At 32.9% G+C, this 27,692-nt stretch overlaps 1 protein-coding gene and 1 long non-coding RNA gene across 2 annotated transcripts in view; both read left to right on the plus strand.

Annotated features, from left to right (window-relative positions):
• The first annotated feature begins 7,890 nt into the window (after positions 1 to 7,890).
• Positions 7,891 to 8,638, plus strand: LOC124362998. The gene is made up of 2 exons (XR_006922510.1): positions 7,891 to 8,008; positions 8,598 to 8,638. It is a non-coding gene; the product is annotated as an uncharacterized LOC124362998 (long non-coding RNA).
• Positions 8,639 to 8,643: 5 nt separating this feature from the next.
• The window catches only part of LOC124362994 (rho GTPase-activating protein 1), a 54,884-nt gene continuing 35,835 nt past the window's right edge, over positions 8,644 to 27,692 (plus strand). The window contains exons 1-4 of the mRNA XM_046818023.1: positions 8,644 to 8,894; positions 15,317 to 15,424; positions 20,120 to 20,420; positions 21,221 to 21,439. Coding sequence (XP_046673979.1) covers positions 8,846 to 8,894; positions 15,317 to 15,424; positions 20,120 to 20,420; positions 21,221 to 21,439 — 677 coding nt within the window. The 5' untranslated portion in view covers positions 8,644 to 8,845. The remainder of the gene's footprint in view (positions 8,895 to 15,316; positions 15,425 to 20,119; positions 20,421 to 21,220; positions 21,440 to 27,692) is intronic.

Here is a 27,692-nt window from a genome sequence, read left to right on the forward strand (position 1 = left end):
TATTTCTTTTGGAGCAAGTAAAAAAGTAGTTACCTAGTCTTTTTATTATAACTGGTAAAACATAGTAAATATTTGTAAAATATATGCTATAGTATACTTTTTCATACTCAAACCTTATTACCGCAAATAAAATGTTTTTATTTTAAGACTGTACTGTAGCTTGAAGAATATAGTAAATATGAAAGGTCATACAAACATTTTAAATCTAAGCCCTACAAAATACAGGAAATATTTTTGACAAGTAATTTCAATACATACAAAATAAATGTAGTTATGCGTAAAATAAATAAATTCTTGTTATTTTTAATTTTAAAATTTGTATTTTAAATTATTTTAATTTAGTTGGTCTGAAACCACTACGTGTACAACATATTTTATAATTTTGTATTAGTAAAAAAATTCTAAATGCCACCTAATGTGTTTTGTAGTAATTTTAGCGCAGTAAGAAATCATTTCTAGTTTACTGTAAAAAAACTTCTTCCTCACTTCTTTAACCCTTTGCACTCCCCCCGCATGACAGTACTTGTGATTTGCACTCCTCTGGCCACCTCTTATGGCCCAAGGTCATATCCTCTACAACACTGAATATTTTGTTGTGAGCCGTGTCGTTGCACTCCTCTGTCCATATGTAGTGGCCGATGCTAAAATGCTCCTAAACTCCTCTGGCCACCTCTTATGGACAGTGACATTTAACTATATTACATTTTTTGTAAATAATTCTGTTATATATATATATATATATATATATATATATATATATATATATATATATAATATATATATATATATAATGTTCTGCCATATCTTGGCTGATTCTAAACTATATAATCAACAAGATTATACAATTTTTGGGGGGAAATGTTATTTATCTGTTTCTTAAAATACAAAATAAAATAACCCTTTCTATTGATGACTAGACTATAGATGAATAAAATATTTTTTAATTAGTTTTATTAATTTTTATGCCACTTATTTAATGTAAAACAGCTGTAATAAATATGAAATAATATTTTTGAAGTCTGTTTTGTAAGATGATTGCCCGCTGAAACTCAGCTGGCAAATATCAGCTGGGTGAGTCATGACTATTTAAACAAACCCAAACAATTACCTTCCAGTGAGCTATCGTTGTTGTGACAACCAATGAGATTCTTGTTTTTGCTTGTATGTTATTTTAGTTCAGATATTTTGTCACAGTTTGATGACGTAGTTCTAAATAATTTAAGGTTTCCATGTTTTCTTCTATGGGTCGTTCCCCCCATGGTTGGCATGTCATGGTAATAGCAAGGAAAAATAGTTTACATAGCCATATGACACTGTGCAAAGTTTATAGATGTTATCTGCTATGGTTTGTAAAATATTAAGCCGTACCCAGACTTTTCAAACACCTATATATACACTATACATAATAAATATTAGTAAATTATACATTAGTAAATCGTGAGAAATTCAGAAATAATTTTAGTTTTGTGAACTATCTCTACATTAAATCAATATCTCCATATGATATACATTTTCAGATTTATTATTATTATTTTTAAAATTCATTTCTACATAGCTATGTTGGAAAGTAGACCAGAAATTTTATAAAGCAAAATTGATAGTTATTTTATTAAAATGATAAGAAACAAACTGAATTACTGTCACTGAATGTTTGAAATGTTCTAAGTTGGTAAAAGTCGAAACAACACATTACAAACCAATACTGACTTAAAAATTGTTTGAACATTTTGGTAAGTCTTTAATTATTTAGTACTTTTTATAAATAACATTAAAATTTGCCTTAAAATTAACTACTTATATCTGTGGATTTGCTTGTAGTAATTTTGCTTTTTTACCTTTAAAGAAATATATCTAAGACTTTGATTTTTAAATCCATGCAAAATATATTAAATAATCAATAAGAGAAAAATGAAAGCAACGCTTTAGCATAAAACGATCATTTAAAATTGTCCTTTTAAAATGCCCCTTTAAAATCACCTGTTGTTGTGATTGTGAATAACATGTCAGAGTGGAACAGACATCTGGCACCATCTATATTCAGTGTAGTAGAGAACATGACCTTGGGCCATAAGAAGTGGACTGAGGAGTGTACGGACACAGCTGCGCCGAGAATTCACAGAGTGCAACAGGTAAAGCACCATGTCCACCTCTTAGGGACTGAGGAGTGCAAAGGGTTAATAAATGTCTCTATATCCATGGTTGATAACGCTGTTAGACCGTACCGTGCCCGTCAAAATTCAAACTTAACTATCGGTGACGGTGCGGCCACGACGGTCTGGTGTCGGTGCAGACGTGTGGACTTGCAGGTTAAAAAACTGCGCTGCAATTCTTCCACAGTATGACAGCCGACTCACGCGTAGGGCGCGGTGCGGGTATGCGTGTTCCGGCCTTAACACTGGCACTGTTTAGGTGTGGTGGTAAACCACGAGACAACTAAACGATTGTAGAATGTTTGTTCACAAAGTTTTCAGTAACGTGTCTCAACTTGAATCTCCCACTCCACGTCTGTCAAAATACGCCGGATTACCAGAGTGCTGAAATGGAGCAGTGCTGGATTATATAGGGTCTGCTGTACTAACAAATGCAGTATCTTCCGCGAAGTTGTCTAAAAAATCTGGAGTGGCATATTAATTTTCAATAGTTTACCTTACAAAAGTAAATATTGCAACAAAGAATCAGAAAATATATTTCTGTGTATCTTCCGCGAAGTTGTCTAAAAAATCTGGAGTGGCATATTAATTTTCAATAGTTTACCTTACAAAAGTAAATATTGCAACAAAGAATCAGAAAATATATTTCTGTGTTTGCCGTAGGCGAATTCTTTTTACATTTCAGAAGTGTGAGACAGTGAGTAAACTTTATTTGGATGATAGGTATGAATAGTACAGAAAAGCGGCGAATTATACGTATAGAAAAAAACAATGGTCAAAATCGGTCGACATCTGATTGCGCATAGGCCCTACATTTTGATAAACTATGGAAAAAACATTTTTGAGAATACTTTTAAAATTTTTGAGTTAGATGTTATAATAATGTAATAGTTTGTAAAGTTTTTAAATAAAGCCAAAAACCATTGTGTTTTAATTTGGTGTTTAGATCAGTTGATATCTACTGGTTGCGCATAAGGTCTAAAATGTTCCAATATATTGAAAAAATTACACTTTTATGAGTTTTTTTATCTTCAACAAACTATTTTTAACGCAATAATTACAGTATTTTTATTTTCTAGCTTAAGAACATTGTGTTTTATTGTTGTGTGAATAAAAGAACAACTATCGTTTGTGCAACAAATCCAATGCTATAGAAAAACAGTACCTGAAAAAAGATAATTAGGTCAATGACATAATGGCTAATAACAGTAACAACGGGCATGGTACTTTTGCGAATTACCCTATATTTAAAAATAAAAACAGAGTTCTAAATAGATAGTTTATGCTAGTTCAACCTGTCTATAGTACTATTCTCTATTTTGTAGCTAAAGGTACTTGGAAGACTGATTTGCTGGTGAAGTTAGACATGAATGATCTGGACAGCAAAGTGGTTCTTATAAATCTGTCGAGATTCCGCTGCACAAACTTTTCCTAAGGCTTCCGCCACGAGTTCTACACAGCGTTCAACACCCTGCGTATGAACTAGGAATTGTTTGAAAGTAATGTTCCTGTCAGGGATTGAGTCACTGTTGATGAGCAATTAGATTTCGTTACTGATTTCTTCTAACAATGAGGGAGAAGATAATTCCCAGTTAATCTTTACTGAGCATTCTTGCGTATTTAAATTGTGTTTTGGTAGCGTGAATGTTCTTACTTTTTCCTTCTTGCATCTATTTGCCTTGCCTTCATAATTCAAGTCCGAGCTCTCTTGTGTGTTTCTTGTCATCTCGAGTACATAATACATTCGAATTTTCTACATTCATAACTGTGGATATTAAAATGAATGACCACATTGATAGTTTTGCAACACTTTGTTATACTAGTGAACAAAATGTGTTATTGCAGGGCAGCTATCGTAAAGGCTGTATTATGCGAAAGGAGGACAGGTGCACAGCTGACGCACTCCACAGTCCACACAACACAAGCACAAGAAAACAAGACAATGTTTTCGTATTCAGTGTAGTGTCGTTTGCAGCGCTGCCAATCGGGTGGTTAATTACCACATTTTGTGGTAATTTAAGGTCTCGGTGGTATTTCAGGTGGTAATTTTGCCCCGGTGGTAAATTGGTGGTAACTTTAAATTAATTAGGGAAAACAACGAACACTGAGAATTCCGCTTTCAGGTAACCTGATTGATTTCCCATTCAACACATTCAATCGATATAATATTACAATATGTATTCAGATTGTTGTTGTTTTTAATACTCTATGCTAAGATAGAAATTGACGGTTGGCATAGTTAGTCTATGATAACAACAACACCAGGGATATTTAGTCTATGCTGTTAGTAATAGTGTTAGTGTTCTTCTTCTCTTGAATTTTGGTTTCTATTTTCTTATTTCTTCTAGTGAAGTTATTCAGTTGAGATAAGTTGATCAGTTTAATGGATGATAAGATTTCATAGCCGTGTGAGTTGGCTTTAGTTAAGTACGTTTTTCCAAGATACGTAAGATTTCAAGTTTTCTTTATCGTGCATTTTAATCCGTGGACCTAGAATAGTAAAGTATGTAGTGAAATTGTGTAGACTGTGGCCAAGGTATAGGCTACAAAAATGTAGCAATATTTTTTTCTTCTCGGACTAGCCCATTATTTTTATTGTGTTCATGTCATAACTGTTAGTAGTGCTTGGCCAATCTTTTCCCCTTGGACCATTATTTTATAGTGCATATAACTTAAGAACGTAGATCTCTTTTTTTGCAATGCTATTTTTCTTCTTGGGACTATTATTTTTAGAGTGTAGATGACACTTTTGAGAGCTAGCTTTGCTGCTTTAAGTTCATACAAATCATTTGTTTTGTAAATATGATTAGGGGCCTATAGCTAGGTAACGACCTAGTCCTATTTATGCTTTGTAATACCTACTACTAGCCTATCTGCTCTGCTTCATAATTGTTTTCCCTAAGCTTAACTAAACATCACCTAACTATAGTTAGTGTTGGCCTAACTAATTTACATTTTCCATTTACAATCCATCTAACTTTGAACTAGCTTTATTGACATGAATCTCTAATTGGACTAACTTAAGTTACTAAGATGGATAAGTTTATTATTAAAGGTAGGCCTAAGCCTAAGAAAGATGAAGATGAGAAAAAAGACAAAGATGATGAAAGTAGACAGAGCAAGTCGTTTTGTAGAAAGCTCACATGGTGAATCGAGCAAAAAATCTATTTGGCCTAGTTCAATGTCTCTTGCAATCCCAATGGAGTACGAAGACTTAGGAATAGATCCAGATGATCCAGAACCATTAGGTCAAAGCTCTAGTGAGGAGGACCAGGTTAATATTGCTGCTAGTAGCAAGGAAACTGAGCTTGATACAGACCTAGCCCGTACACTCAACTTCAAATACCACCCAACCAAAAACTGCTGCTTAGGCCTAAAATGTGTCTAGGTTTACCCATACTGCCACCATTAGGCCTAGTAAAAAAGAAAGAAAATTCAATTCAAACTGGTTGAATGACCCCCCCAGTTCAAAAACTGGCTACAAAAAAAAGTCAAAGAAAAGAACCGGACAAGACATGGCATATTGTAGTGTCTGTGATGCAGTCATGGGGGCGCATAAAACAGAGATTGTGCGTCATGGAAAGTCCCTCAAGCACCTAAAAATTAATCAAGGAGATAGCCACTAACAAAGACTTAAAAAAAATTGTTCAAAGAACTACAACAGATAAAAGTGTCAAACGAGCAGAATTAAAATTAGCCGGCCTAATTGCAAACCAACAACCTGCCTTTTCGCTGATGGATACATGATTCCGCTGTGCAAATCGGTCTTTCCGGACTCAGAAATTGCTGCTAAACTGTGTATGAAAACGCACTAAAACAACAACTGTGATTAAAAAAAGCCTTAGGTCCCGGCATTCATGGAATTGATTTACCAAAAACTAAGGGCACCAGGATCGTTTTTCTCCTTGATCATGGATGAGAACAACGGATCAGGCATCGGTTAATCAATGTGCCCTCACAGTTATCTATATTGATGATGTAACTGGAACGCCAAAAACTAATTTATTTGACATGTTTTGAAGTCAAATCTAGCACTGCTGATGAATTATTCCACTGGTATGATGAACTCGCTGAAATCAAAAAATATACCCATTGAAAACTTAGTGGGATTTAGTTCTGACACATGTAATGTGATGGTGGGGCAGCATCATTCGGTTTTTTCACTTTTGAAAATAGAAATCCCTCACATTGCATGTGTCAAGTGTTCTTGCCACATGATCCACCTGGCGGCAAGTAAAGCATGTATGAAGTTACCAAAAGACAGTGGAGAGGATTTGCTCCGAAATCTTGGGGCTCACTTCAGCAGAAGTTTTGGGAGACAGTCTGCCTTTGTACAGTTCCAAGAGTTTTTTCAAGAGGAAATCCACAAAATAACTATCACCAGCAGTAACAAGATGGCTGTCATTAAAATCTTCGCGTTGACAGAGTGATTGATGAACAATTTCAACCGTTGAAGGCCTACCTGCTGACCGCTTCTGTCGAAGACCCGTCAAACACAGTGGATAGCATGTTAGCTGCTATGAACAACCAATTTATCTACTTATACTTGGAGTTTATGTCTTATGTTCTTGGTATGCTAACAGATTTTAATGTAATGTTCCAATCCGAAACACCACTTCTCCATAGATTGCGACCAGAGGTTCACAAGATGCTTCAAGATCTGTGTACAAACTACATGGACTTAAACTACATTAAAAATACAAAATACACCCATCATGTCCATTGAGCATTCAAACCCCCGTCATTTCCTGCAATTAGAACAAATATATTTAGGCATTCAGGCAACAGAAACATTTAATGAATTAAAGAAAAAATGCAGAAAAAGAAAGATATTGAAGTTTTCTTAAAAAGTATTTTAAGCTCTCTATGTGGAATTGGTCACACAAATCTCAAATCTAGATTTGATTTTTCTGATGAAGTTTTTGATGTCCTCAGTGTCTTGGAGCCAAAAAAGTGCCCAAACCTTCAAAGTAAGGTCTTTGGCTCATGTCATTAACAGATTTCCCGTTCTGAAGAAAGTTGTTGATGTCCAAAAACTCGACAATCAGTGGAAAAGTCATGCTTTGCTAGACTTCAAAGAGCATAAACTTGATGCAAATGAGTCTGCTATGCAATATTGGAAGGCTGTATTCAGTCTAAAGACAGTCGCTGGAGATGCTATGTTTACAGAAATACAAAAAGTGTTTAACTTACTTTTTATACTGCCATTTTCAAATTCATTCTGTCGAACGAATATTCAGTGAACTGAAGCATTGCAAAACCAATGACAGAAACAAATTGAAAACAGAAACAGTCGTTTCATTGATGGGTACAAGGGAAGGAATCCGAAATAGCGGTGGATGTGTTAAATTTGAACCTACCAAGGAAATGCTCACAAGAAATATATGGCAATAAGAAATTAGGCCTTATTATTATTATTTGGCTTTAAAAAAAAACTAAAACTGTGTTAATATAGCCAAATATATTGTGATTCATATTTTGGTCATCAAGTGATATATTGTGAAATAAATTTTGTGTGTGTATATTTATATATATATATATTTATATATAAATAAATATTTGAACCTGAGTTATAGAGTAGGCTAAAACACATCATGGTAATGCTAGCCTTCTAAGTTTTTAATTTCAAGACTATGTGTGCCTAGCACTTTGCCTGACATTAAAAAATTGTGGTTAACACATTTAAAAACAGTGATCTAGTGTAATTTTTTCCATAAAGCTACAAGTTGAGTTAAAGGAAAAAAAAGTGGATTTTTTAGAACAACACATAACAGTTCATGTGATTTATCATACAAATTTATTAAACTGTACATCAGTAAACAACCTATTTTGGAGGTAGGATATCATGAAAGAGTGTTGTAAGTATTTTTGCTTAACCTTGCAATGTTTGGTTTTGGTAGGCCTTTCCTTAAAATAATACTTTGTAGGCCTATAGTATGTTCAAAACCTAAAGCCTGTGCTTAGCTGGTTGACAGTGAGATTTTAGAAGTCATTTACATATTATATTCCTTTACTCCTTCTTTGAATCACAGCAGGATTGCATGATTAATGTCTGCTTTATCAGTTTACAAGTTTCTATTTAAAAACTTTGGCATGGATCCAAGCTCATTGAAAGTTAAATTTGTTTTTTCTGAAAACTAACTTTTTCATGCAAATTGTCTCTGTAAAAAAAGTAAAAAGTTAATTTTTTTACAATATAAGTTATGATATTATGCTCTAAAATCAACCATATTCAATGCAATAAAAAATCCTGCTCGTTAAAGCCATTTTAAGAGTGTCTAACCTAGAAAACCTGGAAAAGTCAGGGAATTTTATATGTTCAGTTTGGTAGACACCCTGCATTTACAAATATAGACTGTCATACGATGTCGATAACACACTTTAGTAGCCTAAATATACTTTTAAAGCAAGGTGGTAATTTGGGCTCATAGGTGGTATTTTTTTCAGGTACTGGTGGGAATTTTCCAAAAGTGGATTGGCAACACTGGTCGTTTGGTGATTGTCGGTTGTGATTGGTGACATTTTAATATCGTACCAGAACACGAAAGTAGAAATTATCCATAATGTCAAAGCCTAGTACATGTCAAACTTTAAGTTAATAGAAGAATAATTATAGAACACATTTCTGATTTTACGTAATAACAAAACAAACATCTCTTTCAATGTAAATGCTATTTTGTAGTTAACATCAGAACATGGAAACTACCTCAAAGTCTACCACGACACCCACTAAAACTTCTTCAGGTGAAATTATTAGTTTTATTTATTATTCTGTTGTATTATTATTTCATTTTGTATTAACATATAACTATAAACTTAGATATTTAAAACATAGCAGATTTGGAGAAAGTTCGTTTTAACAATTCACATTAGTCATAATTTGATAAGACAAGTTTTTGGGTGAGGCTCTCCCAATATTTTTCTAAGTGTTACTTTGCATTTCACATTCATTAGTGACCTGACCATACATGTTGTCATAATTCTGGTTATCTATTATTTATAGGCCTGTTAGATTTTGAAATTATAGGCATTTTAAGTTTATATTAGATTGACATATAGTAGATACTATATTTGTTATAAAATACTTACCACTGAAATACAGCTATTTAGCATTTAGGCCTAAGCTTTTATGTGCTACAAGTAGCTTTTTAAATTTTTTATTACTCTAAAAGCAAAGCAATTTATTCAATATGCAATTAATAGTGTCTTAACAAAAGTAATATCAGCCTGATTGGCTAATATTTACTTTAGACAGTTAACTTAATTTACACAATCTAAAACCACTTTCAACAATTTAAAAAAGTAATAGTATTTTTAGTTTTTAGAAATAATTTTATACATCCAGGCTGACTATATTGCACTAAATTTATTAAGATGTTAAAGTTTTAGGTTATATCTCAATTAGTCCATCGGTCTAGAGGGAATCAGGGTTTATAGGTGGCCTGGATAACAAATAGCTGCAGTATAAAACGAGGCGACACAACAATCGAATCAGTGAACTAAATTATTGATTAGATATAACTAAACTAGCGTATATTCTAATAAAATAAACTTTCTAATTATTATTATTTACAATTAATTACTGCCAGCTTTATTTTTAATTGGCCTATATTAACCCTTTAATCGCTACGCCCGAGATATATCCTGCAACTCTAGTTTTGTGAACAACCACCACGCCTGAGTTTTCATATCAGCAGTTTTATTTTTGTTGTATCAGCTGTTATTTTGTGTTACTTGGTGTTCTATTATATTAGAAATGTCTTGAATATACTGTCTAGTTGGTAGTGCAATCTTGTGGACAGCACTGAAACGAATTAGATACCACATGCTTTGTATCAGACATGAGTTCAGGAATTATTACGTTGATATTCTACAATGTGTTTTCTGATATTTATTTTTAGTTAGTAGTGTGATAGTGGAAATATCTTGTAATTACCCTATTTGACAAATTGACATTATTTGAAAAGTTTGTAAATTTAATGTTGTTAATTGTTTACTCTATTTATTGAACTTTAAACAAAGTTTTTAACGTGTTATGTCAAAAACTTCTAAAAGTGTGAAAAATACTCTGATGGGATGTCTTAGTACGTAACTAAGACCGGGTGCTCGGGTGTCGCAGCGAATCCAGAAACACGGTGGTTAAAAGGTTAAACAAAAGTATTGTTTGAAACTGATTCAAACCAAGTAAAATTATTTGTGTGGTATGTGGGTAATGGCCCCAATGTGAGTACAAGGGAGTCAAACATGCATAATTTGTTTCACAAGCTGTCAAGACATGTTTAGTTTAACCTTCATAATGTTAAGAAGTGAGTTTTACACTGCTTTATTTGTTACAGTGAATAAATACGCATTATATAGTTTTAAATTAATCTTTAAAGTATTGCTTTTGACTGCATTATAGAAAGTGACTACCACCATAATCGAATAAAGGTATCAAATTATCTATTATAAATGCTGAACAGAATAAATACCATTGATTACAGAAACATTCAAATTATAGTTATATATAATAAATATTATCAACTCTTTGATGTATTGTAACAATATTGATCCAAATTTATTCAAACATTAAAGGCATTTCTAATGGCCACAAGTACAGTGGCATGTATTTTTATGTGTCACAAATTGTCGACACATTTATCCTTCAAAATGGTAAAAAAACTAATTGAGTTTTAATTTTTAATACGGTACTTGGTATTGTTGTTGTGTTCTAACAAATAATTCACAATTTTTTATAAAATAGAAAGATTTTGTTTTATTTTATTGGGGGTGAAGTAGGCTATACTTTATAATATTTATTTGAATTTTTAATTAAAAAAAGTTTTATTTAAATTAAATATTTTTACATTTTTAAATACAAAAGTTGTAATTTTATGTTGAATCATTTGTGTGCACATTTTTTATTGTTCTATGTCAGTATGAACTTACTTAATTTATAAACAAACACTCCAATAATTATGAAATTTTATTTTTGTGAGGCCTTTTGTCAGACACATCATCAGACCCACGTGGTTGGTAAACATAAACTTATATAACTTACCAAATTCCAAAAAAAGTATGTGTGTAACTGAATTTTGATTTTCTTTATATATTAGTGCAAAATTTTGGAAATATGCACCCGTTTATAAGTAGACTCTTGTGTAGTGTATTTAGCGTGATAAATACTAAGTTGGTAATGTACCCATAGCAATATTTAATGTCTGCACTAGTTATGTTGGCAGTATGTATTGTCAGGCGATGTATCATACGATGTGGTCTGATACGAATAAAGAATGCTCATAGGCTGCTCTCCTGTGACGTCACATCACGCCACTACCCTACAACCAACGGTCCAAGCTGGCTAGCCAGCAGTCCACCACCAGACACCGTCATGTAAACCTCCGTGTCCCGTCCGTTCCTTTTTTAACGGTCTTAGAGCAATGGTACTCTAAGATGTAACGTCTATTATTTATCCCGACCCATATAGTGTACAGTGACGACCCGCATATCTTACATCTTGTTTGTGGCTAATAGCTTTTACTATCTAAAAAAATCAAACAAAATAGATAGTTTATTTTTATTTGATTTATTATGTATAAAATGAGACAAAGTCCAATGCCATTTATGTCAAAATTCAGTAACAGAATAATAAATATTCAAAAAGCCAATATAGTCTAGTCGGTCATCGACACTTTTCGGGAGATACCAGTGGGCTGATGTTATTGGTCCTCTGAATTTCTCAGGATTACTTGGGGGCCGATTAAATCAGCTCTTGGCACTTAAAGGGTTAATACTAATTACCAAAAAATTATCTACTTTTGTAAGCTTTTCTTTTACATTCAATTTAAAAAAAAGAGTAAAGTTTTGTTCTTGTGAGAGTTTCAATAATTTAATATCATAACCAGGTTTTTATGGTTAATAACTTAAAATATGCCAAGAAATAAATTATAGAGGAATGAGGAAGTTAGTTCATATGCATTTCTTATCAATTCATAATTGTGAGATTCTGAAAAAATTATAAAATTAATTTACCTATATTTAATGAATAATACAATTACATGCGGATTTTATGATACATCACATTACAGTTGTAATATGAAATCTCTAATATACTACATGCTACAATAAAAAAATCAAAATTGCCATTAAAATGAATTGTATGAGTTTTATAAATACATTATTGTTTAAGGTTAGATTCCATATCACACCCTCTGTTTTTTTTCCTTTTGGGTTAAGAATTTTTTGACAGACCCTCAAGTTGAGAGTAGAAAATTTGCACGGCAACTGTGAATTAACTCCAGTTGTATTTGACTCTACTTGTATTTGACAGGGTGTGACTCTATAACTGTTCTTAATGAATATGTAAATAAAGAAGTTTGTCTATTGTCTATTGTCTATTGTATTGTATAGACTCTCTGTACAGTGGAAGTTTTCAACTATCTACATTGTGGGGAAATGTTTGCATTATATATATGTTTATAACATTCGAAGGAGAGCATTTATTAGAATTAAACAGTCGAAACTTATATGAGTGAAAAAAGTTAAACTAGAGCTAAACTATGATGAATAAGGATTCAAGCAGATAGAGGCTCTGAGTAGCCCGCCAGATATATTTACCAAAACACTTTTATAAAATAGAGTGTTAAAAGGATGAAGAAGAGGAATTTACATAACACCTAATAAATTTTGGTAATGCATAATTACTACCATTGTAAATAGTTGTTTGTAGGTGACAAAGGAGCTCACATATACATTTTATATATTGTAATCTTAAGGAGAGTATGAATCAGGATATATAGTAATCGAGGCTATTCTTGCACCAGGTAATGTTGATCGTTATTGTATAAACTAGTCAGTAATGTCTAAGGCTCTCAAAAGAAAGAAAATAATATTAAAGTATCAATACACACTATAGAGATACACAATGTATCAATACATATTGTACAGATACAAAATGTATCAGTACACATTGTACATATACACAGTGTATCAATACACATTGTACAGATACAAAATGTATCTTTAACATTGTACAGATACACAACATATCACAATACACATTGTATATGTACACAATGTATCAATACACATTTTACAGATACACAGTGCACCAATATATACATTGATGGTAGGTAATATGAAAATAAGTACATCTTGAATTTCAAGTAGAGCTACTAAGTAAGTGACTTTTATTTAAATACAAAGAAAGTAAATTTATATATTGGCTTATGCAGTGACTATTAACAAAACACAAGGAGTAATACTTTCTAAAAATGCCTAATGATATCCAACCATACTTGTTTAAATGGGTTGAAAATAAGTCACGTTTATTTTTAGTTGTTAGGAGGCTATTTTTCCCTTAGGATAGAAACGCCCTATTTTAATTGAAAACAGAGTTGGTAATGTTGGAAAAAACCAATAGTTGAAAACATTACCTTTCCATGTTTAAATAAGATAAAATAAAACATCCAACCACTAAAATAGTCATAACTTTATTTTTCAACCAGTTGTATACTTTTGGATTTGTCATTATTTATGTCAAAAGAAGAAATTTGTGCAATTTTTCTCTGTAAAAACTGTAAACTTGGTGACATACATAGCTGGGAAAATTTAAATAACTGTAACATATAAAGTAATAAGTAATGAGAATAAAATGAGTCACTGAGGGCAAAATGACTCACCACCAGTAATATTACTCAGAAACATGTACACTTATGTGCAATATATGTAGGTCAGTTTAGACAAAACATAAACCATTTGGAAAAGTATTGTTTTATTAACATTTAGTACTACTTCAAATCTGTTTGAGATAGAAAAAGTTTAGGAAATGTTATAAACATTCCAAAAGACTTTTAAACTTTTTCTCTGTGCCCTTATATAACGAAGTTGTACTTTTTAAAGTTTAAATGGCCACCATATTGAAACAAAATGATTTACCAAGCTGGCCAATGAAGTTTGCAGAGATATTTATTAAATTATTTTTTGTGTAAGTTTCAACTTATTTAGGTTTTTTATTGGACAGTGAACATTTCCACGAGCCATGTTATATAGCATAATATGGGACAGTGAATATCAGAACTCCCTTTTTTTTCTAAAGGAACAAATTTTTACAAACCAGTGCAAAACTCATTGTAAGATTAATAAATATTTGTAATAGATGAAAGTTATTTATTTGGATTAAGATGTGGTATAAGAAGTCTTTAAAATAGAATTTAAAGGTATTATTGTTTAAAAGCAGCTCAGTTTAGAAAATAAAACTGAAAAAGGAGAGTATTGTAATCAAAATATTTTATAGGCAGTTTTGTTACAGAATGCCTTGGTGCTTGTTGGTTGAAACATTAGTTTAAAATTTTAATAGTATTAATACTTAATTGTAGATGAGTTAGTTGCGTTTTGCAGATTAGTTAGTTGCGCTTTTAAAATTTCTTCGTATTTCTTAGTTAATGTTGTTCATATTAAGATATTCTAAAAATAATACAGTAGTTTTATTTTTTGTGTAATCTGAGAGATGACCTTAATGCTGATATTTCACATGAACAGTACCAAAATAGTTGCTATCTAGTAAAGTAAACTAAATGATAAAAAGTAAAAGAAGTTTCGTTAAACAAACAACTTCCTGGAAATAGGCATCACTCGGATCTGGTTCTTTATTCTGTTGGTTGTGAACAGTCTCTAATTTCATCATCAGTAACCATTTTGTAGTATTTTAGAAATTAAAATCCATACTTCACTAAAATGTCTTTTTGACAGTCTGTTAACATTGTTGAGATTTGCCCTTTTCAGTGGAACTTAATTCTCTAAGATGTTAGGATTGATATATGAGAACTTGTTATCACTTTTTAATATTGATTTTGGTATACAGTTCTCAGTTTTTAGGTCATTTCATCCCCAACTAGTACTTTTTTCCACATGAAACGCTTTGCCGATGTTATTGAAACAACCATTTATAAATAATATTTTCCAAATGCAATAATCCTTAGTAAAAACAAAAAAAGTAATATTTTAAATAATTAAATTTATTTATTTTAAAATAATATTATTATAAAATAAGTACATAATGGCCAGTAGTATGTTTGTACTTACCTTATGTTTGTTGAGATAGAACAAATATTATGAAATATTAAAAGTGGGCTAAAAATTATAATGAGGTTTTAAAGTTACAATGTATATTTGTTGTGTTAATGCAGGACATAATGACAATGAGGACCCCTACCCAAGCCTTTCAGACTGCCATGATTATGAACCTAACCTAGAATTTGACGATACGGAACTGCAACACACTGTTGTCAATCCAGGTAAGGATTTGAACTTTACCATTAATGATAGTATTTAACCCTATGCACTCGAAGGCATTATTTTTAATTTGTCCTCAGTGGAGGTTGTATGGCCAGCTCTACTTGCCGTCACCATTATGTTGGAAGTGCAAATTAATTTTTGCTGTAATGTTATCTCAGCTCGTATCTTCAGCTGTACTGGCCAATTTATAATACGGTATGTCCATAGTTTATAAGGCTAGCACCACTGGACACTAAACATAGCAGTTATTTTCTAATATTCTTATTTGTTTTATAATGAATGGTGAGTGCTGAACAAAACCTATTTACCGGCTTTATTTTATAGTAATTTTTAAGTAAAGCGGTAAATTTTAAATTAGCCTAAAATTCTTCTCTAAACATTTACTTTGCAAGTAGGACGAATAACACGTAATTGGCTGAAACACTGAAGTGATAGAAACCTAGAACATTTCACTAGAAGGCGTGTATGTATTTTTAAAAGTTTCATTCCATAAAAAAATTTAAAGACAGAAAAATGTAATATAGTTCATGTTTGAGTATAACATAACAGTAAAGGCCTAGTTTATAACATTTTATTTACATATCTTTGTTAACAATAAACATATGAGTTAAATTTCCCAAATGTATGTTTATCCTTGTATAAGATTTGTTAAAAATAAATTTAAAATTATTTTTCATTTCTTCTTTAAACATTTAAAATTAATATGCAAATAATGCAGAGGAAATTGAAAAATAATTCCGATCTGGGGAGGCAAACAACAAATATGGTCGCCGAGCTGTCAATAAAAGTAGCGAGGCCATCTGTACTGACCATACGATTTGCGAGGACAAACTACTGGCTAAACTAAAGCGAGCTGTCTGCAAAAACTATAAACGTGAAAGTGCCATTGTTTGCTTTACTTTTACACATCAACTACTCAACCGTTTGTACTGAAATTTTACATGGACATTCTTATGGTTCTTGGTATGAATATAGGCTTATTCTTATTTCCAAAATCTCTCCGGGTTACGCCCCAGTGGTCTTTGAAGAAGCAAAAAATCCCATTTTTTCTCTGAAGTTGAGAAATATTAATCGAAAGAGCCTGTCAAATGTAATCAGTGACTGTATTGTGTAAACTTTGTTTTATGACAACACAGCCATATTTTAATTCATTTAACCACTGTTTTCAATTTGTTTACATTTATAGAGTGTAAATTCTCTAAGGAGTAACTATTACTTATCATGCTGTTTTTAGATTTCAGCGATTATGTAAGTACTCTTCTACATTAAAAAATGTTCAGACTTTGATTCCCACAACTCCTTTTAACCCTTTCCACTCGGATTTTTTTCACTAGTCTGCCCCCTCAGCTCGTATTTATTTTAGCATATTTTCAGTAAAAACCCATTTTTAGCAAACTGGAAGTCAATAAAGTATATACATTATTATATTGTATAATAATTTTTATTTTATTTCTAATTTATATTTTAGAGATATAAAATTTGATAATTACACTAATAAGTTTTACCTACTTTAGCATGGTATGGTATCGTTCAGAACACTCTGCAGGATGAAGACCAGGATTTTTTGAACAGGTTTTACAATAGTAAAGTGTTTCCTTTCTTCCTCCTGGCACCTTTCTATTGCTACAAACAGCACAGTCTTTAGTTTTTTTTGTTGGATGAGCTGCAAGAAAGTGAGGTTGTTTGTTTAGCCTTTCTTCTTTTTCTACTGATGAAGGACGACCCCGCTTCAAACTCATAGGGTTACGGACATGGCCTACAAGTTCAGTGATAAGGATTTCTCTGAAATTCCTGTGTTGAATTGTTTTTTCTCCATGGTTTTGTTTATTCGTGTTGAACAAGAGAAAGCTATTTACTATTCCCACTTCCAACATCCAGAAAAATAGCTTTCTCCACTACTTCAGAGATTTACGGGGAAATTTGTAGGAAGCAATATAGTGGTCTGCTTGGTCCAAGCCACCCATATATTTGTTATACTGACAGATAACTGTTGGCTTTTGTATGTTTATTTGATTATCCTTGCCTTAATTAAGTAATTCAGCAATAACTTCTGAATCAGAAAGAAAAGAGGTACTTGGTAACGACATATTGAGTCACTAATGCGAACGCGTCTGAAAATTGGTTAGGAAACGTGACTACAATGACAAAGCAAAATAAATCAGCAGCCGACCAATCGTAGTTCAGCTGTCATTTATTAGTTCCTGAGAATTCCGTGCGATCGCAGCACCAATCGGAAACATCGTAGGCCGAATAAAAATAAAGAAAAGCTGACGTCACTGCAATGTCGGATGGCGTCCGACATACGAGCGGAACGGCAAAATAGCAATGTCGGACGACGTCCGACATACGAGCGGAAAGGGTTAAAGCAATTGGCGAGAATTATGCTAGATAAAAGTTTCCTGGCCTGTGCTTTTGAACTAATGTACCAATTCTAGGCCAGGGAAGCCACCCAACCAGGAAAGCTGGGAATTCAAAGGATCGGGAAAAAACCGGGAATAAGCCGGGAAACTCCCTGAGAACCTCCTTGAATCAAGAACTGATTAATCTCGAAACACTGTATTTTATGCGATGTGGTTAGTAAAATTGTGAATGAAGATCAACATATATCTGTGAGCCTCATCTGACACTGGTTGGTCCGAGGTTAGTGTAGTGGAGTTTATCTTGGTTAGTTCTACTTCTTTGCCGGCACAAGCCTCCTCCCTCCATAAAAAAAACATATAACAATGCATTTGACAATTAAAATCGGCTGATTGATCGTCCCGGATTTCTGAACTAAACGAGCGGTACGCTCTACGTGATAAAGCGGTATTGACCACGATACAAATGGGGTTTCTTGTACTTAAGTATTATTCAGTCGCCGCAGTGGAGTCTGGAGTCGGACGAAGTTGTCCAACTCTTATTCTTGAGTGAAAAATACTATTTTGAAATGACGTGTGTTAGATAGCTAGCACAATCCTAAAATGTACTGTGTACCTATAAACAGGATTAAGAGTTCGGTTCATTGAATGATGTGATGTGTAATGCTTTGATAGAAGTACAAGTTTGCCGAGAAGGGGGCGTTTGCATTCTGTTGCATAGCAATGACAGAATGAGATGAGGTTTGAGCGGTAGGAGAAACATTTAATGTCTAGAATTGGCGGTGGAAAAGCGCCATCATGTGGTACCTTCCTGCCGCTCACGTCTATCAAAGCTAGTGTCGAGTGTTCCCCTTATGTAGAATATAAATATTAAAGTCGCTGCTCAATCCAGTGCTCACCACCCACTGTATCGAGGCCGAGGCCTTGGTTGGTCTATGAACGATTGCTCTACACAAAAATAATGATGATGTTTTTATATTATGGTCACATCCAAACTTCGACTGAACTGTGTTTACATGGCAAAAAGTTCTGCAAGTTTTGTGTCCGACTGTAAAAATCACTAGTCTAAATGGACGCAAGAGCTCTCACGAGACTTCGTATTGACTCCCAGAACAACCAGCGACACATCTGTAGAAGTAATTGCGATAGTTATTGTCAGTAAAATTGCTTATCTTGTTCTTATTATGCGACAGTAGTTCAAATACTCTTGCTACTTCCTTGTCAGTGTAAATGCAACTTAATGATTACGCCAGTCTACAGACGGGAGATGGCCAGCTGACCGAATCAACCATGCACATCAGAGCGGGATTATTTAGACGGCGACGGCTGGTCCCTTCAGCGTCATTCTCTGATCAGTTATTTCCTTGAACGACTTCTCCATACATGTGACGATCGGTTGGACAATTCGAATGGTTCAAACCAAATAGTCCATGTATGAGCCTTATGTAATGTTGTTTCGTAGTCCATAACTATAATCTAATGCACATGTTATGTTCTTGTAAAGGGGTGATTCTTTTCTTGTATTATTTTATTGGCACGTAAATAGTGTCATTGTTAATGTAACTCAAAATTTTTAGCAAATATTAAGTATTACATATAAAAGAAAAAGTTATGATCTAATTTGAACTGTAAATTAAAAGCTATAATAGTTGCCTTTTTACAGAAGTAAGCTTATCTGATCTGAGATATATAGTTCTTGATCGGGAGACAAGGTAAAATCAACTATGGAACTAAAAATACAATAGCCATAAGTCTACACTTTTTGATGGATTTTCTTAATTGTGGCAACAAGGCAACTCAACATTGGCGTTGAAACATAATTCACTCGAGTAAATTCACACCAGTAGTGGTCATACACATCCAACGCCTACTACATTACTTGTAAAGTAGCAAGCTACTGCTAGCAGTGCAGATATAAAAACTTTTACTATACACTTAAAGACTGCTATGAAACTTATTTTACTTTTGTCAGGAGTAGGCTTCTCAGAGCTGTATATGTATATATTTTCTTGATCGAGAAAAAGGTAAAATCAACTACTGAATGAAAAATACTAAAATTGGAATAAATTACAAGGGCCATAAATATACACATTTTTTGGTTTTTCTTCATCATGGCAACAAGGCTACCTCAACATTAGCGTTATATGATTCACTTGAACCTGGAGTGCCCATACACATGCAAAACCTATGAAACTGTGTGCGAAGCCGCGGGTACTGCTAGTTAGTAGTGTAATTATAGAGCCACTACTTATTTAAGAAAAATAAATTTGTGTACTAACAACATTTTACAAGTGTAAACAATAAGAGAAGAAAAGTTAATCTATTTCTTCAATTCAGATCTACTGCAAGACGATGTTGTGTCTCTTGGTGGTGGTCTTGACTATCTGGAGTCACCTGTTTCGGACGGCACTATTGAGGATAACTTCGAAGCGGAGCTGCTGAATGCCCCAACCCGAGCGTTTGATAGCCTCTCGTACCCATTTGTTGATGAGGATGAGGATGAGGAGGACTTTAGTGATGTTTCCACGTACGGCATCGTGGAGGTAGTGGGTGATGACACAGCCGGACGTAGAGTCATTGTTGTGAGCGCGTGTCGTCTCCCAGGCAACAAGGAGCTTGACCACCAGCGGCTATTAAGGTACAGGATTTATTCCAACATTTATAAGCTTTTTTGTGATGATTTCATCTCGCATGAATGTAAAAGAGCATACCTAATAGTTTTTAATTGGATTTCAATTCCTTTGTATAAAAGATATGATATATAATATAATCATGATGATAGCTCATGTTTTTACTTTAACCCTGAAACAGGCCATCATTTTTCTCAAAATGGGAGCCATTTTATGCGATTTTGTAAGGTTTTTATTTTATCACTGCTCATCTATTTTTCAAAGTACAGAAATTTAACAATTAGTGTTTTTAGAAATAATTACAGTTTACAACCGGGTCAATCAGATGATCCGATAGAGCGAATGCCGAGCAGTGGTGGGGTTACTGGGAGAGGGCGGAATCACAGCGTCGGAGGGGTGTTTACCCTACCCTGCGTGAACTCAAATCACCCAGGGTCTTTTTGTTACAAACGGTTTGCCTATAATACCTCTTATTGCATGTCAAGATATTAAAACAAGTGCAGGTATCAAGGGAACTTATTAAACACTGCACCAGGTTGAATTATTTTTGGCAATTAGTATTTTCCAGTGCAAATTAACAAACCGAAACATAAGAATATTCATTTAGCCGACAAATCCTCTCAGGATGGTCAGACCGAAATTCAAATCTTTTGTGTAAGTACCAAGTAGAAACCAATTTGTTTGACTTTTTTCTGGACTAATTGTTCGGTTGCTCATTTATCCAATAGACAAGTAACAATTGAAACTACATAGATTGATGTGAAGACATAGGTAAAATTATAAATGTATTGTAATTTAATTTGTGCAGGTATCTGATGTACACTCTGGACAAGTTTGTGGAACAGGATTATAGCCTAGTATACTTCCATCACGGGCTGACCAGTAAAAACAAGCCCACCATCTCTTGGCTTTGGCAGGCTTACTGTGCTTTCGACCGCAAGTATAAGAAGAATCTCAAAGCCCTCTACTTAGTGCACCCCACCAACTTTATTCGTATCATCTGGAAGATATTTAGAGCTGTGATCAGGTATTTCAACTGTTAGTATGTACAAAAGTGAGCTACTGTGAGAAATATTCATGCATAGTGATCAGTATTAGATTCTGATAAAGAAAGAAATTATTAAAAGAAAAATATTTTATATCAGTGTGTGAGTGGAAGAGGTATATAAACATAACATTGAAGTAAATTTATTGAGGCCATTAAAATTCACTTGTGTAGGTCATTGCTATTATGTGTGTGTTTTTTTTTATCTGTGATTGTCCTCTGTGATTTATTTACATGAGTCAATTTTATTGACATCCTTTCAAATCTCTTGGGGTTTTCAGTATTATATGAACAAATGTGAAATATAATGTTATTTTAAGGTAGTTTAACCAAGGAATCACCTTAAATCAATTCTATTTAGAATTATTTTCAACATGACCATATAATGTATTTTTTTACAAAGATGTCAGCTGGTAAACCTTTCATAATGTCCAATCCTTACGGAGTGACCATAAAGAGGGAAAAACCAACACTGTTAGTCTTCACAAACTATTCCTAATCCGACACATTTCTATATTCCATATATGTAAATCTATACTAATTTTACTAACCGCTTACACCAGGATGCACCGGTACAATAATGGGTCTAGAAAGTTATTTTGGTACACTACAGTTTATAATAGAAAATTGGATCTTTCATTTATAATAAATTATAGTTTGTCACCTAAAATAATTTTCTTACTGTTCTTTACTACTTATTAGCCAGTATTTTCATTTATACCATTATTCTTTTGATGTTTTCAAATAAAGTTTACATTGAAATAACAGTAAATAATATTAAAAAATAGTATCTATGTGTTATTTATTAATATTGTACCAAAACAAATATAACAATATCTTAAATTAGTACATCCCTTTGTATGTCCCTCTGTGGGACTTGACTGAGCATTAGCAAAGGCCCAGAACTCAAGGTGGTATCTCAAGAATGAATTGAGCCATCAAGTTTTACGTAGCTAACACTAAACACTGTGCATTCTGTTCCAGTTGACGATGGTAGTTTTTTTACATCTTATTAAATTGCTTCTTTGTCTGTTTGGCAAACTTTTAGTTATCTACAACTTTACAACTACAGTGCTTTTCTTTAAAGCTTAAATATTCTGTAGCAAACCTGATAGGAATACAATGTTTATACCAAAACAATATTTTAAAGCAAAATATAACAAGCAAAAATAAAAGGAAAAGTATGATTTTTTATAAGGTTGGTAATTTTACCGCAAAAGTAATTTTTTCAACTTATTTATAAATGCTGCAAAAGTTCATGGACAGATATTTGAAAATAATATAGACTAAATAGTAGAAGAATAGATAACAAAACCAAAGATGAGGTTACCTATCAATAAAAAATACATTTCCCCTAGAAATATTTATTTTTTAACATTTTAATTCTATTTCCTTTATTAAAATCCAATTTAAACAAGTGTATAAACATCTTTAACTTATATGACATGAAAGAGCATGTAATAAGGAATAAACCAACAACAAAATCCATTCTATCTATAACAAGTATAATGTTGTAATCATATTGTTGAAACTATGCAAAATGTTTCAAATGAACATATAATTTTGTGGTTAAGAACTTGGTGAAACCAGAACATTTATTAAACTTCATTATTAAAAGACTTTATCAGACTAAAATATTACAAATATATCAACCTCTAAATTTCAAGACAGTTTTTATCTGTGAATTACAATTTAAATTACATTTTAAAAGAGATATTTTCCAATTTATTTTAATAATAAAAATTATCTGTTTCCTTTTAACACATTATTCACACATTAGTAGGTATTTATTGCACATTGGCAAAAGGATATGTTATGTACATGATGTGGTAAAACCCAAACTCACAATATTGATCCGTTGGTCTGCAACAATGCTATGACATATTTATTTCACAACAAAAATATTTTAGAATAATTGTAATATGAAGAATAACACATTAATTTATAAAGGTCCGTATGCAGTAGCGTAGCCAGAAATTTCGTTCGGGGGGGGGGGGGGGGTCCGAAACCGGGGGATCCGGGGGACGTTTTGTGTGTTATTTGCCAATGAGTTCACTGGTAAAAGGTAAAAATATGGAGCTTTAGTAACTACGCCTTATAGAAAGTGGAAAGATGTAATAGGCAAATTCAACTCTCACAGCAACTCTAGTACCACAAATTTTCTTGTATAGCTACAGAAACTTTACGAAGTTCGATTCTGGCCGAGTAGAAGGCACCAATGTGATGTTGCATTCACTGGATAAGAAAGAAGAAGAACAAAACAGAGCTTCACTCAAGTGTATAATTGACACAACTATATTCTGTGGAGAAAATGAAATACCCCTTCGGGGACATTGGGCCACTGATGGCCGAAAACCCTGTAGAAAAGGTGGGCAATTTTCAAGCGCTGCTCGGGTACAGATCAAAATTAAGTGTAGGAAAATGCACCGGAAAAAACTCTACTGATTAGAAGTTCGGCTGCTTTGGATTTCACTGATAGAGGTATTTATGAATGAGTTATAATGACAATTTTTTGTATCATTACACTGTAGACGAGTACATAATTATCGGAAAAAAATCAAAAAAATCACTTTTGGTCGGAAATAAAATACACATGAAAAACTGTAATGATTAGAACTTTAACTACTTCGGACTTCATTTATTGAGGTAAACGTGGTATTTTTGATTGAGTTAGGGTGACGATTTTTTGTTATCATTAAACTGTACTCGACTAACTATATATATATATATATATATATATATATATCGAGAAAAAAATCACTTCCGGTCGGTAAATACCAAAGAAAAGCTCTCTACAGATTCAAGTTTTAACGATTTTGGATTTCACTGATTGAGTGGTTGAGGTAAAAGTAGTACTTATAATTATTTTACGACATTGATTTTAGGTATTAATTCAACGCCGACTAATAAATATATAATTATCAAGAAAGAAAAACAAAAATGATCACTTCCGATCGGAATATACTAAGGAAAATGAAATAATACCTCAGTCAGGGACATCCAAAGTAGTTGGAACTTCTTATTACTTCTCATTATCCGACCGGAAGTGATTTTTTCAATATTTCTTCGATAATTATGTAGTTATTAGTCGGCATTCAATTGATACCCAAAATCAATGTTCTAACATAATTCTAAGTTCTAACCACTTTTATCTCAACGACTCAACCAGTGAAATCCAAAATCGTCAAAATTTGAATCTGTAGAGAGCTTTTATTCGGTATTTTCCGTCCGGAAGTGATTTTTTTTGTTTTTTTTTCTCGATAATTATATATGTATTACTCAGCGTTGAATTAATACATAAAATCAACGTCCTAACATAATTCTAAGTACCAATTTTACCTCAACCACTCAACCACTGAAATCCAAAATCGTCAAAACTTGAATCTGTAGACAGCTTTTCCTCGGTATTTTCTGACCGGAAATGATTTTATTGTTTTGTTTCTCGATAATTATATATGTAATAGTCGGCGTTTAATTAATACCTAACATCAACGTCCTAACATAATTTTAAGTACCTTTTACCTCAACCAGTGAAATTCAAAATCGTCAAAACTTGAATCTGTAGAGTGGTTTTCCTCGGTATTTTCCGTCCGGAAGTGATTTTATTGTTTTGTTTCTCGATAATTATATATGTATTAGTCGGCGTTGAAAGAATCAACGTCCTAACATAATTCTAAGTATCACTTTTACCTCAACCAGTGAAATCCAAAATCGTCAAAACTTGAATCTGTGGAGAGCTTTTCTTCAGTATTTTCCGTCCGGAAGTGATTTTATTGTTTTGTTTTTCGATAATTATATATGTATTAGTCGGCGTTGAATTAATACCTAAAATCAACGTCCTAACGTAATTCTAAGTACCACTTTTACCTCAACCACTCAACCAGTGAAATCCAAAATCATAAAAACTTGAATCTGTAGAGAGCTTTTATTCGGTATTTACCGACCGGAAGTGATTTTTTTCTCGATAATTATATAGGTACAGTGTACAGTTTAATGGTAACAAAAATCGTCGTCCTAACTCAACCGAAAACACCACGTTTACCTCAATCACTGAAGTCCAAATTAGCTGAAGTTCTAATCAGTAGAGTTTTTCAAGTGTATTTTCCGACCAAAACTGATTTTTTTATTTTGTTCAATAATTGTATACACGTCTATAGTTTAATGACACCTAAAATCAACGTCGTAACTTAATTCTAATCGGTCATTTTACGTCCCAAGACGAATTTGAACGAAGTGGTCGCTAATTTAAACTGTTCGCCGTGTTACGGTTCAGGTTACTTTGCCACGTCACGTGACCGCGCCCTATAGAAATACCGTGATTACACTACACTATCCGAAAAGCCGAACCCAAAAGTATCGTTTGATACTTTATGATTTAAACGAAAGGACAATTATATTTTTAACAACGGTCACTTTCATCAATTAAATCAATCAATTTAATGTTTGTAGACAAGAGTAATGATAACTCTCCTGCTCCATGCTTAATTTTTTTATGTATTAAAATTTCGGGGGGGGGTCCGGACCCCCTGGACCCCCCCCCTTCGCTACGCCACTGTCCGTATGTATATATGTTTCCCAGAAACTGTCTGGACAGTAGTCGCACATTTGTAGGGCAAGGTAACAAAAATCAAATATACTTCATACTTATAGAACAAATTTTAAAAGTTTCAGAGATCTGCAGGAAGATTGTAGCATGTGACAGGGCTGCAGCGTTATTAACACAACTGTCTGGACAATAGTACGCGCAAATGTTTTGACAAAATTTCGAAACAATCTGAAATAGCACAATCACTCACCCCTGTGTTTAAGTCTTTTGTGACTCAACTATGTGACTAATATCATAAAAAATTATTAGTCATTGTTAAAAGAGGATAAAACTGTTCAGTTTTATTTCTATAGTACGGCATCTAGTATTATTTTCATTAGCTTCCTGATACTAAGTGGTTATTTTGACGTTTGTCAATATAAGGCAAGTTGGCCAACGTGTATTTGTAATTTCAAATGTTTTCTAAAAATAATAATACCATTTTCCTTGATTTTTTTACAAAGTCTTAACTTTTGCTAGAAGAACTAGTAAAAAAGGAAGCATAATGATGAATTAATTTAAAGAAAGAAGTAAGTGTAAGTTTGAAATAATTTCATACTTCTAACGAAATTCTCAAAATCGAATGGTGTAGCCTACTTAGTGAAAGAATTTATGATATAATATTCTGGAGTTCTATGATATTTTTCTAACAGAAGTAGACATATATTAGGTACATATTATTTCAGTATCCTTGGTTAAGAGATTCAAAAGGTAAGTAAAATTTTGATTGGTTCTATTTGGTTTTTTAATATAAAAAAATATGTACATATAGGTTTTTAGAAATCAAATTAACTAAAAACTTATCAAAACTATCTATTTAAATTAACTTTCTCTCCAAGGTACTTCCAGTGTCATAGTTAAGTTTGCCTTTTGCCCCGATCAAGAAAATATATACCAGTGAAAACCAATTTTGATCAAAAAGCATCTACTTTTGGCTCTTTTAATTTATTTCCTGTTTAAGATATTTCAAGTGCCATTGTGAGTTATAGTTTTCCTTTTTGTCCTGATGAAGAAAATATATATATACATAGGAAAATTCTTGAAGCATTGAAAATATTTTCATTTGATACTATAACACATATTCCAATATTAATTTAATTTTGCAAGGCCTTTCGGATTGGAGGATTCCATCGTCAGGCAACTTCACAAAAAAATTAAAATATCTGCCGTGCGGGAGACCCGAGCCAGGTGCGCTCAAGCAAGGCTGACTCATACACGTGCTGGTGCAGCTTTGTATTTAAAACGGATAGTCTAGTAGATCTTTCACTCTTCAACTACTTTACCCATGCCACATTCTATGCTTTTAAAAACCTGTTATTCATATTAGTCTGCTCCTATACACTGATAGTAAATGAATACTAAGATACACATGAAAACTATCGCTTAAAATATATAAATACTGTAGTATAATTTTGGCAAAACATAATACATAAAATATTATAACAAAAATCAAACTTTGGTAATGATTTCCTTCAAATATTACACGTGAATGACATTACATGACACATTCACATATTATTACAGTACATGTTTTACATTTCTTAAAACTGCGGTGTACCACAGGCCAGAAAACGCAGTATCGGGAAATGCAGTCGGTGGCGTACAGCTCGTAACATCGCACCCGCATCACATGTAGTGTGGAAATGGGCT

This window comes from Homalodisca vitripennis, chromosome 1 (genome assembly GCF_021130785.1).
Source record: "Homalodisca vitripennis isolate AUS2020 chromosome 1, UT_GWSS_2.1, whole genome shotgun sequence".
Lineage (NCBI taxonomy): Eukaryota > Metazoa > Arthropoda > Insecta > Hemiptera > Cicadellidae > Homalodisca > Homalodisca vitripennis.